General features: G+C 45.6%; 2 protein-coding genes and 1 non-coding gene across 3 annotated transcripts; all 3 read left to right on the forward strand.

The window, feature by feature from the left end:
• Positions 1–985: 985 nt before the first annotated feature.
• Positions 986–6,535, forward strand: RPL23 (ribosomal protein L23). The gene is made up of 5 exons (XM_007177523.2): positions 986–1,118; positions 1,679–1,762; positions 2,062–2,190; positions 6,181–6,294; positions 6,402–6,535. The coding sequence occupies exons 1-5, from the start codon at positions 1,106–1,108 to the stop codon at positions 6,482–6,484; spliced, it is 423 nt and encodes a 140-aa protein (XP_007177585.1). The 5' UTR covers positions 986–1,105; the 3' UTR covers positions 6,485–6,535.
• On the forward strand, positions 1,794–1,929 carry LOC114237101 (small nucleolar RNA SNORA21). The gene has a single exon (XR_003622877.2). It is a non-coding gene; the product is annotated as a small nucleolar RNA SNORA21 (small nucleolar RNA).
• A 2,456-nt stretch (positions 6,536–8,991) lies between the features above and the next one.
• SPMAP1 (sperm microtubule associated protein 1) lies at positions 8,992–11,717 on the forward strand. The gene is made up of 3 exons (XM_007177522.2): positions 8,992–9,198; positions 10,557–10,656; positions 11,519–11,717. The coding sequence occupies exons 1-3, from the start codon at positions 8,992–8,994 to the stop codon at positions 11,674–11,676; spliced, it is 465 nt and encodes a 154-aa protein (XP_007177584.1). The 3' UTR covers positions 11,677–11,717.

Consider the following 11,717-nt stretch of genomic DNA (forward strand, 5'->3'; position numbering starts at 1 on the left):
CAGTTCCATTACTTCTGACCTTCTGTCCTACTACTCTTCCCTTCACTTACTCTGTCCAGTCACTCCTGGCTTCCTTGCTGGTCCTCACATTGTTCAGGCACAATCCCACCTTAGGGTCTTTCATTGGTTGATGACTCTATCTGGACTGCTTTTCCTAGACAATCATATTGCTAGCTCCCTCACCTTAAAAATCTTCACACTAATGTCAACTTCTTCCATGAAGCCCACACTGATCATTCTATTTTGAATTGCAATCTGTCTCTCCTCCCACTTTCAGACCTCTCTTACTTTTTTCTACTTTTGTTTTCATAGTACTTATCACCATCTAACATACTGTATACTGCAATTACTACGTCTATGGCTTAGTATCTAATATCCACCTTCACCGCCACCCTGGCTGAATGTACGCTCCACAGGGCATAAATGTTGATCTGTTTTGTTCTCTGATGTAGTCTAGCGTATGCCCAAAACAGAATCTGGCATAAAGTAGTCGTTTAATAAATATTTGGATGAATATATCGACAGAAAGAAGTCCGAAGAATGGGAGAAGTGAAAGGAGTAATGAATAAAGCAAGATATCTAAAATACAGATGGGTATGGGACCAAGTACACACATATAGAATTATCTGTAGCGCTATAATGGTACTTCTCAGTTATATCACAACCTAATGAAACCGTTTCGAACTCTTTCCCTCTAGCCCCTGACGCCGTGTGTTCTTTGGAGGCCCCTATACAGCACAGACCATTTAATCATTTCTGAACCTCTAGCGTCCATCGAAGTCCCTGGCACATACTTAGTGCTCAGAGAGGTTTTCCGATAAATTAAACCAATGTTTCTCTGTCCCAAACAACTACTTTCGAGTTCGTATGCAGTGTACACTGGATACCATGCACGCTCCTGCAGCCCTCAACCCCTCCACCGCCCACTTCACAGCGAGAGCTCTACACGATGTCCAGGATTTATGACGTAATAAGACTGCGCCCTGGGGAAGAGAGGCGGATTGAACAAGCACCAGGTCACGTGACCAGATTGGGCGGGGCGTTGGCGTTGAGATCTCAGTGTCCTGTGTAACTACTTCCTTTTTGTCCCTTTCCGGCGTTCAAGATGTCGAAGCGAGGTGAGTTTTTGGCTTTGGGAGATCCTTCGCCATCTGTCGCGAAGTGGCTGCTGGCCTCGCCGGGAACGGCGGCCATGGGCAGCTGGGACGCTTTGCTCTGCTCCGGGCCGGAGAGGGAGTGGAGGGACACCGCGAGACCACCGGGAGAGCCCCCGAAAGTGACGGGGGGGGCCTGGAGGGTTGAGTTCGCAGGATCCAGTCGTGATTCTTGACCGAATCCCGCGGGTTCACTCCGCGCCTAGCGCGTCAGTAATGGGGTTGGAGTTGGACTGGCTTAATCCCCAGAGTGGGCGACTTGTGCGGTCTCCCGCCTTGTAGGAAGAACTACGTGGTGCAAAAGTTGGATCGAGAATTGAGTCGTCCAGGTCCCTTAATCTCAATGTAATGTGCTAATAGTGAGGAATTGGCTATTTGCCTTGAGAACTGGGTGGCACACGGGGAGGGGATAAGGAGTCCTAGAGAGAGCGAATCTACAGTGTACCGCTCCCCGAAGCACATGCGAATGAATATATAGCTTAAGAATGTGAAGGGACCTCTCCTGTTTCCCTTCTTTCTTACAGGACGTGGTGGGTCCTCTGGTGCGAAATTCCGGATTTCCTTGGGTCTTCCGGTTGGAGCCGTGATCAACTGTGCTGACAACACAGGTGAGACCTTCGGCTGCACTCTGCCAAACTGCCCCTTTTAAAAGCACTCAGTGGGCCTTTTGCTAATGACCCACTGAGCCGTCAAGAAAGGGCAGAGTGAAAACACTGCTTTTGGGTGAAGCAGCAGCATGTTGTGTTGTTTTGCTTCAATCGGTGGTGTGACAAGGTGTTCCACCTGGGGGACTAACTGCTTGGGAGTGTGTGTGGAGGGGGAGGCCTTGGAGGTGTTGGGGAAATGCAGAACTGCCTCACAGGCCCTCAAAAAAAACTTTTTTTGTTGTTTTTGTTTACTTTTATAGGAGCCAAAAATCTGTATATCATCTCTGTGAAGGGGATCAAGGGACGACTGAATAGACTTCCTGCTGCTGGTGTGGGTGACATGGTGATGGCCACAGTCAAGAAAGGCAAACCAGAGCTCAGAAAGAAGGGTCAGTAGAGAGACCAGATCCTCCTTTTGGTCTGTGGACAGTTGAAGGACTTCTCCCTCTATTGGAAAATAGAACAGTAGTTTTACCATTCTCAGGGCCTCTTAAAGCTTGATTTTCTTTGAGAGGCAGTGTGAGATAAGCTGCAGTTGAAGTTCTATTCTTGCTGTCTTAAAGACCATTCTTTTATTTTTATTGGCGTATAGTTGCTTTATTTACAATGTTGTGTTAGTTTTTACTGCGCAGCAAAGTGAATCAGCTACACGTATACATATATCCCCTCTTTTTTGGATTTCCTTCCAATTTAGGTCACCGCAGAGCATTGAGTAGAGTTCCCTGTGCCGTACAGTTCATTAGTTATTCTCATTAGTTATCTGTTTTACACATAGTATTGATAGTGTATGTATGTCAATCCCCATCTCCCAATTCATCCACCACCACCACCCCACCCCCAGTTAAGTTCTTAGTTGGCTTCTGAAGTAAGCTAGGGGCTCTGCATATTTACCCTGCCATTTCCCCCAGCAAGTTCAGCCGATAGTTAACAGACCACCTCACATATTTATACCTATAGAAGCAAAAGCTCTGTCCTGGGATTTACAGTCCATCCACATAGTTCCTTCCCCAGCTCTCCTTTTAGTTCTTGGTTTTTTTGTTCCAACTTAAATCCCTTCCTTTGTGCCTCAGATTTTTGCTGTGCCCCCTACTAGGGTTGTCTCTTCTATGAGAGCAGGTCTTTAATTAATTGCTGACTCCTAGGCTACAGATGAACATGGTGGTACCAGGTGAGATCACAGCCTTAAGACTCAAGTCACCTCAGGCAAGTTTCCTTTTTCAGGAACTACTAATTTGAAAAGGAATAATTATACATAGATGAGATTAACTCAGGGTTGTGACTTGTCAAAAGTTTGGCATGGTTGCTTCTAAATGTGTTATGGTAGAAACTAAAACAAGGAGCTGCTCATTGCTTAATCGTGGACAACCCCCAAAAGTTTTCCTACTAGATGTATGGGTTAGAGGGGGGCCTCAGACACTTCTGACTTGACTGACTTAAGAGCTTCTGATACTCAGTGTACTTGAGTTTCCAGCTCCTGAACTTTTCTCCTGTGCCTGCTTAGTTTGTCTCTGGCCTGGGATGTTTTGCTTTTTCTGAGAAGTCCTCTTAATGCGCAGTACACGTGTGACAGGTCTCAGCCATGTATCACAGTTACTCTTTGAAGGTCTGTGTCCTACTCTATCCCCAGGTGTTTAGCCTTTTGGTCAGAAATCTTACTTTGTTGACCTCTAATATTCACTTGGGGGCTTGGTAGGCAAGGAATAAGCATTGTGCTTAAGCATTGATAAATCAATGTGTTGATTGGGATCAGCATGCAACTAGACAGGCTTTCCTCTTAGAACACTTGCTGGGTCTGATCTGTAGCCTGGGGAGCTGTCAGGGAAGGGCAGAACAATTGTCCATCACTATGGGTGAGGTGGCAGCAGGATGTGCTGTCTGTCTCAAATCAGTTGTGGGACAGACCAGAGGACACTTCATGGTTTTAAAAATAGTTCTGACTTTCCAACTCTTAATTTTTTCTTTGGTCCTTGTTTCTTCTAAATGAATACAGTTGACCCTTAAACAACGAGCAACGTGGGTTTGGACTGCATGCGTCCATTTATGGATTTTTTTTTTTTCCCCACAATATATTACTGTACTACGCTATCTGAGATTGGTTGAATCAGTGGATGCAGAGGGTCAACTATAAGTTACACATGGATTTTAGACTGCACAGAGGGCTGGCGCCCCTAACCCTTCATTTTTCAAGGATCAGCTACATCTCCTGGCCTTAGACTTAATTATAACATACAGAAATGTGGAAAGGAGCAGGACTGGAAATCCGGAGTCCTGTATTCGTGTGGCCTTATTTATTTGCTAGATGCATTTGTGAGAATTTAAATTGTTCTAAGTAGATGAGAGTCCAACGGAGGAGGGTCTCAGCCAATATTATCTGTCACTCAGTGTGTTTCCCATTGTTAAAAAACTCAGAGACCATCTATGTACATAGATAATACTTGCTTCAAGGATAGCCAGGATCTCTGTCCTTAGAAGATCCTACATTTCTAGTGTCTGATATTAAATATGGAAATGTAACTATTATCCCTACTTTACAAGAGGAAAACTTGAACTCCAGAAGATTAAGTAACTTGTTCAAGGTCTCCAGGCTACTGTCAGTCAGGATTTGAATCCAGGCTTTCTTTCAAGTGCAGTAGATGCTTTGAATGTCTGGAAAAATGTTCACTTTAGGAGCAGGTAGCGTTTTTTGTTTGTTTGGTTTTTTGTTTTTTTTTTTTTTTTTAAGCTACTTTATTTATTTATTTATTTTATTTTTGGCTGTGTTGGGTCTTCGGTTCGTGCGAGGGCTTTCTCCAGTTGCGGCAAGCGGGGGCCACTCTTCATTGCGGTGCGGGGACCGCTCTTCATCGCGGTGCGCGGGCCTTTCACTATCGCGGCCCCTCCCGTTGCGGGGCACAGGCTCCAGACGCGCAGGCTCAGTAGCTGTGGCTCACGGGCCCAGCTGTTCCGTGGCATGTGGGATCTTCCCAGACCAGGGCTCGAACCCGTGTCCCCTGCATTAGCAGGCAGATTCTCAACCACTGCGCCACCAGGGAAGCCCTGTTTGTTTGGTTTTTTAAATTTATTTTATTTATTATTTTTGGCTGTGTTGGGTCTTTGTCGCTGCGCGCAGGCTTTCTCTAGTTGCGGCGAGCGGGGGCTGCTCTTCGTTGCGGCGTGCGGGCTTCTCATTGTGGTGGCTTCTCTTGTTGCAGAGCACGGGCTCTGGAGCGCGTGGGCTCAGTAGTTGTGGCTCGTGGGCTCTAGAGTGCAGGCTCAGTAGTTGTGGCGCACAGGCTTAGTTGCTCCATGGCATGTGGGATCTTCCCGGACCAGGGCTCGAACTCATGTCGCCTGCATTGGCAGGTGGATTCTTAACCACTGTACCACCAGGGAAGCCCTGGAGCAGGTAGGTTTTTAAAAGTTACTTATGACCCTGGAAAACATTTCCTCAAAAAGTTAAACATAGAGTTAATAAGAAATAGAAGTTGAATTTCAGTTACCCAGCTCTTAGACCTCCGAGGGATGATCGTTTTTAATATTTTATGTCCTACTTTCCAATGTAAATGGGACCATTACCTTCCCGTAACCCATTTTTGCTTCACAAATTATTGTCTTGCATATTAAAAAATTACAGAAGTACATAATCATTTTAAATGGTTCTGTTCTGTGCATGTGTCATGAGATATTTAGGTTAATTCCAGGTTTTGCTCTTAAAACAACATGTGCCCTGCAGTTAGAAAGGCATAAAGTGCTAATTTTTAGGTCAAGGTTTGTACTTGGAGGTTTTGATATGAATTGGGATGGAATATTGCATAATAAGGAGTTAATAGCTTGGCCTCTCCACTCATTCAGTGTGAGGAGGGTCCCATTCCCAATTCTATGGCATTAGGATCTTTTTAAAATTTATTTGGCTGTGCCGGGTCTTAACTGTGGCACATGGGATCTCTTTTTGCGGCATGCAGGATCTAGTTCCCTGACCAGGGATCGAACCCAGGCCCCCTGCATTGGGAGCATGGAGTCTTAACCACTGGATCACCAGGGAAGTCCTGACATTAGGATCTTAAATAGTACTCACCTCTTGGGTGAAGTGAGGAAAAGTATAGAAAGTGCTTAGCAAGTTTCCTGCTGGTGTGTTGCTAATCGTCCTCCCAAAGTACAGATTTACACTTGCAAGGAAATGCAGGCAGTTTGGACTTGAAATGAGTAAGGTCTTTCCTTAAGGGGTGATTGGTGTTTACACTGTCTTTCACACTTGATTTTAGGAAATGAAAAGCTAATGAGTATACGTTCTGTCCAAATAGGAAATGTTGGAGAGCTAGCCAAGGTGTAAATTGCTTTCTCATGGTGGCACTGGAACTTGGCAGGTTAAATGACAGCTGCTTTTTTTTCCCCCCTCTCAGTACATCCAGCAGTGGTAATTCGACAACGAAAGTCATACCGGAGAAAAGATGGTGTGTTTCTTTATTTTGAAGATAACGCAGGGGTCATAGTAAACAATAAAGGCGAGATGAAAGGTAATAAAGAATCCACATCGTTGTTAGGCTTTTGAGACTGGATGATTTAACTTGAGTACAAGGAAAGGGCCCTTTGAGCTTATGTGTCACATCATTCTTTTATGCAGGTTCTGCCATCACAGGACCAGTTGCAAAGGAATGTGCAGACTTGTGGCCCAGGATTGCATCCAATGCTGGCAGCATTGCATGATTCTTCGGTGTATTTGTAAAAGAAAAAAACAATAATAAAAATTATTTGCTCCATGTCACTCTTCTTGACACCACCTAACCCTTACCCCCTCTGTAAAATAAAACTACCCAGTGCAGACTTTCTGTGGGCATGTGTAAAAAAAAGATAAACAGTCATTGCACTTCTGTCAGTGTGCAGACTTTGGGGACTTTGCAATTTCTGCTGTAAAAACTTGAGTTTTTTAGTTCTTAAAATAAATTGCAGGTGGTAGATACTGCTTGGTGACAGGTTATCCCTGTGACTGCCCTACAGTTAGAAAGGTATTTGAGATAAGGTAGCATGTATGGTCAGATCCTGAACACTCATGGAGTTCAAGGAGTGATGTGAGTAGGAACCAGGTACATGTGTATATATGTGCACTTCTGCAGTTAACAGGTTTCCTTTGGGTAAGTTGGCACATAAATGAGTTTATATTTGTAAAACCTGACACATAATAATTGCTCTCATGGAAGATGACTAAGTTAATATCTGCAAGTATTTTGCTATCAAAAATATTTTGACAACGATGGTCATATATCTGCCAAACCCTAGCTTGAGAATAAAAGATGATAGAATGCCAGCACAACAGGCATGAGCCCTGGCAAATTCTGCCTGAAAGTATTGAACATTAGCCTTTTTTTTCCTAGCCATGAGAGTAACACTAGCTTTTTTTTCCAAGCCATGACAGTTGATTTAGGTGACATTCAGGGTCTGGGGAAAATGAGCACTCAGCTGGTTTGGATCAATAGTCTGGCCTAAAGATGTTGGAAGAAGATTTTTACACTGAAGTTTGTGTCCACGTATCTAGTATCTGGAAATTGTTTTATCTGTAAGATTGGGTACAATGAAAGGCTGAGGATTAGAGTGTATGTGAAGACCCTAGCACAGTCACTTGGTGAGATGACTTCCCTTTTGTCCTTCAGATGTACCAGAACTAGAAAGCAGTGGTTCTCAATCTGAGGAGTTGAAAATGTGCCCAGGTCATATCTCAGACCAATTAAGTCAGACTGGAGGTGGGACCCAGGCATCAGGACTTTTTAAAGCTCCCTAAGAGATTCTGAAGTGCAGCCAAGATTGAGGACCAGTCCTCTGTCTAGACTGAGTCAGTCTTGGTTTTAGGAATATTAAATCTCAAAGTCTGTAAAATAGACCAGTCTTCCTCCCCTACCCCATCCTCCAGGCTGGTGAATTTCAAGTCTTTAATGTGACATGAAGCCCCCAGGTACTCTATTTTAAATGAATCTTTTTTTATCCCATTGCATAATATGAAGTTTCTCACCTGCCTTCCTCAAATGTGAGGTGAGAGCTGGGCCTGTCATTTTTTCCCCTCGTCCTCTCAAGTCCTCTAATGTTCTTTCCAGGTTCTTTTCACGTTTTAATAGAATGGGCTCAAATTATAGACTTCCTATAATTTCAAATTTGATTGCTAAGAGCTCACCTGTCATAGTGTAGAAAGATTAAATATGCTGAGCATTGAGATGCTGGGGTTGGTGACTATTACGTGTAGGTATAATGCAACCTTTTTCTAATTAATACATGTGCTTTTGTTTTATATTATTATATCTAATAAATTTGTTACTAGTATAATAGTAACATAAAAGAATTCCTGGATTTATTGCCTCATCTGTAAAATGATAATAGCACCTCAGAGTTGGTGTGAGGAGCAGAGGAATTTGTATAAGCCACTTTGATATGTAAAGCATCTATATAAGGGTTTATTATTCAAGGGGGAAATTTGGGAAGTAAAAAATAAAGGAAGGAAAAATCACTTGTAACAACAATAACTAGGGAAAATCACTGTTCATGTTTTGCTGTATCCTATCATATATACATAATATTAGACAGAGGGAAGTGTGGTACTTACTGTTTTATTGATAAGTATACAACTTTTACTGTTTTGTTGGTTTTTTAAATTTAACGGGAGGAGGAATAGCTGATGAAAAGAATTGGGTGGGGAGGGGAGAAGTGCTTTAAGTGCGTTTACTGGAAATCAGGAGATCTGAATTCTGGTTCTGGATCTGCCACTAAATGGATTTAGGGAATATTCCAACATTTCTGAGCTTCAACTTCCAGTTCTGTACAACGAGAGTTGGAAGTAGATGCTCTCTGAGCTCTTTCTGATCCTTTCTGGGTACAAGCTTTTCAAGGGAACTGGGTTTGGGAAATATATATAATAAAGTGGGAGCAGAGAACCTTGCTCTTAAAAGGAAAACAGGGAGCTGGGCCCGACTGCGTTAACACTGCCGACATTCAGTAATCCCCCTTCTCTTCAATCCCTGATTCCTCTTGCATGGTTGCCTCCTAGCATCCCTCACCTCTGGACCATTTAAGCAACTTCCCCCGCAGCCCCGAGAGCCTACCTCGTAGGATGGGGACAGTAGGGTTTGTGTCACAGGGGTCTTTGACATCACGTAACAATGCGCAGGGGAGCCCCCACCTAGGACCCTCCGCTCGCGCTAGAAAAGCCTTCGGAGGCTGCGGCGGTTAGGATGGCGCACTTTTGCGCGTGTCCTCTGTGGCTGGAGAAGAGCTTCATCTTGGATGGAGTGGCCGTGAGCACCATGGCCCGCACCTATGAGCACGTGAGGCCCAAGCTCTGGTCGGCGATTCCACCCTACAACGCGCAGCAGGACTACCACGCCCGCCGGTACTTCCGGAGCCGCGTGGTTCCGCCCATCTTGCGGAAAACTGATCAGGTACAGGAGCGCAGCGGAGGACCCCACCGTTTGTGCCCGCAGAGCTTGGCCCTCGTTGGGGGGCCGACTTCCCAGATCCGGGCGTCTCATGGCAGCGCCCTCACCACCAGGGAGGCTCCCCGACTCGCACCCTCTCAGTTTTCTTAATGAAACCCGGGAACTGGCGGAGGCGGGAGACAGGTGTTGAGCGCAAGCTCACTGAGCTCACAGAACCACCTTCCACGCCTGAACTTGAGAATGATCTCATTTTGGGTTTCTGCAAGCCTCTGCCAAACAAATGGGTTTCCTTGTCCTTTTTGGCATCACGGACCCACCCTTTGGGGTGACCTCCCGCCGCAAATTCTCAAAAAGCCCGACAATCGGTAAAAAGACAAAGAACTGCCTAGGTGAGGTGCCCTCGGTCCGGTGACGTCATAGTTCAAGAGGGCTCGCTCGCTGCGACCTTCTGTGAGCTGACTGGAAGGAAACCTCCTAAAGTTCTGCAGCCCTCGCTTCTCCCCAGGCCTTTTCCCTCGTGGATGTTGCCCCTCCCCCGCAGAGTACTTCCCCGGGATCAAAGATTCTGAGGCTATTATAGGCTCAGCTCCAATTTGTTTCAACACTTTTGCTTCCAATATTTGTGTCTATAATACATGTCAGTGACTTAGGGAGAGGAGGACTTAATGCGGGTTATTCTGTGAACAAATCTTGGGAGTGTTTGTGGTCCCGGGTGTTCGTGTGTGCGCATGTGTGTTCAGTACATGCATATGGACACACACATCTGTGTGTGCCATGTTTGGGTGTGTTTGTTGTCTACTCGTAATTTTTATAGCAGAAGGAGCCAGAATCTGGGGGAAAACTCGAGAGTTTAAAAGCTTGAAAAATAATATGGTGTACACACTTTTCAAATTTTCTATGTTCCATTTTGTAAGTATTCTTTAATCGTCACAGACACCATTTGTGGTAGGTATTATTTTCATTTACATGAACATCATGTTTATTGAAACTTTAGTATGCCAGGCCCTTTATTTGAAGGCCCTTTATATCTCACTTAAATTTCAAAGCAAACCCCCATTTTACTGATGAGGAAATTGAGGTCCAAAAAAGCTGTGTCATTGTCCTAAGGTCACACAGCTTGTTAGGGGTAGAGCTGGAATTAGAACCAGTCTCTCTGGCGTTAGACATTGAGCCCTTAACTGCCAGGCTACACTGCCTCTCCCTGAAAGGCAATAAGTCACTAAGTATATTTAATCTGTCTGGCCCTGTTACACCTGGCTGTGACCTCTCCCTCCCTCAAACAAGCCTGGAGGTGGGGTTTGTACTGTGCATCTCTCTGCATCATGACTGACAGTCTTCTGCATTTTCTCCCTCATTCTCAGGATCATGGCGGTACAGGAAGGGATGGCTGGATAGTGGATTATTTCCATATCTTCGGGCAAGGACAGAGATACCTCAACAGGAGGAACTGGGCAGGGGCAGGCAAGTGCCACCTCTCTTTCCAGTCTCACCATGGTCCCACCTAGGAAGAGTGGTGTGCATTCCACAGAGAGAGAAACTGGGCCATAAAGAGACCTGGTTGGGGGAAGAGACCCAGGGTCTGACTGCATCCTCCAGCTCTTCCTCTCATACATGTGCAGATGGTGTCACAGTGCTCCCTAATAGTTACTGAGCATCCGCTGTATGTCAGGTGCTTTTTACCCTCAGAGTGGCCTCAGGTTGCAGCCAGGGAAATTGAAGTTTAGGGAGTTAAAATGATTTGCTAAGAAGGGCTGAGCTGGGGTTGGAATTCTACTCTTTCCAACGAAAGCCTGTGTTCTTCTCACTGCTCCCAGAGCAGGCTGTGTCCTGCTCACTCTCTAGGCCCCATTTAGCAGCAACAGGAAAAGGGAGAGTTGAGACCTGTTTTTCTGGCAGGGTGAACCCTCCTCCCACCCCAACTCCACCACCCTTTGGCCACATTCTAGTCACATGTCCCCTGGCACCATTGGCCAAATTGAGCTCATCCATTTTCTCCAGCTGGGTGAGATGCAAGGGTGAAATTTTCTCAGTTCTCCTGGCAGCAAAGCAAGTTCAGCCAAGCCCAGAAATTTCTGGCCCTTCCCGTCCCAGCATGTACCATTCACGCTCCTCCTGCATGCCATTCCTAGTATGAGGTTTGGTTTCCAGGATGCCATCTGTCTCCTCCACCTCACCAACCCTTGGCTTTTCAGGATTGAGGGTTCAGTTGGGACATGGGAGCACTGTGACTATACTGGATTGGCCTCCTGTACCAGCCCAATGGGAGTGGGGAAAGCAAGAGGGGGCTGAATACAGGCTCAGGCCTCTCTCTCTGTCCCGCAAGGGCATTCCCTCCAGCAGGTGACCGGACATGACCACTATAATGCCAATCTGAAAGTGACCCAGGGGTTCAATGGTCAGTTTGGCTATCGCCGGAACACCCCAGCCCTCCGCCAGCGCCCATCTGTCTTTGGAGAGGTCACCCAATTCCCTCTCTTCTAACAGCAGCTCTTCTCTTCACACTCCTCGACCTGACTTTCTAA

Source organism: Balaenoptera acutorostrata, chromosome 20, assembly GCF_949987535.1.
Source record: "Balaenoptera acutorostrata chromosome 20, mBalAcu1.1, whole genome shotgun sequence".
In the NCBI taxonomy this organism is placed as follows: Eukaryota; Metazoa; Chordata; class Mammalia; order Artiodactyla; family Balaenopteridae; genus Balaenoptera; species Balaenoptera acutorostrata.

Excerpts from the sequence above, each read along its gene's own strand:
- RPL23 (XM_007177523.2), top strand. Across the intron at positions 2,191-6,180 it reads ACCAGAGCTCAGAAAGAAGG|TACATCCAGCAGTGGTAATT; the intron begins GTCAGTAGAGAG and ends CCCCCCTCTCAG. Across the intron at positions 6,295-6,401 it reads CAATAAAGGCGAGATGAAAG|GTTCTGCCATCACAGGACCA; the intron begins GTAATAAAGAAT and ends TCTTTTATGCAG.
- SPMAP1 (XM_007177522.2), top strand. The coding sequence starts at position 8,992 with ATGGCGCACTTTTGCGCGTGTCCTCTGTGGCTGGAGAAGAGCTTCATC. Across the intron at positions 9,199-10,556 it reads TCTTGCGGAAAACTGATCAG|GATCATGGCGGTACAGGAAG; the intron begins GTACAGGAGCGC and ends CCTCATTCTCAG. Across the intron at positions 10,657-11,518 it reads GAGGAACTGGGCAGGGGCAG|GGCATTCCCTCCAGCAGGTG; the intron begins GCAAGTGCCACC and ends CTGTCCCGCAAG.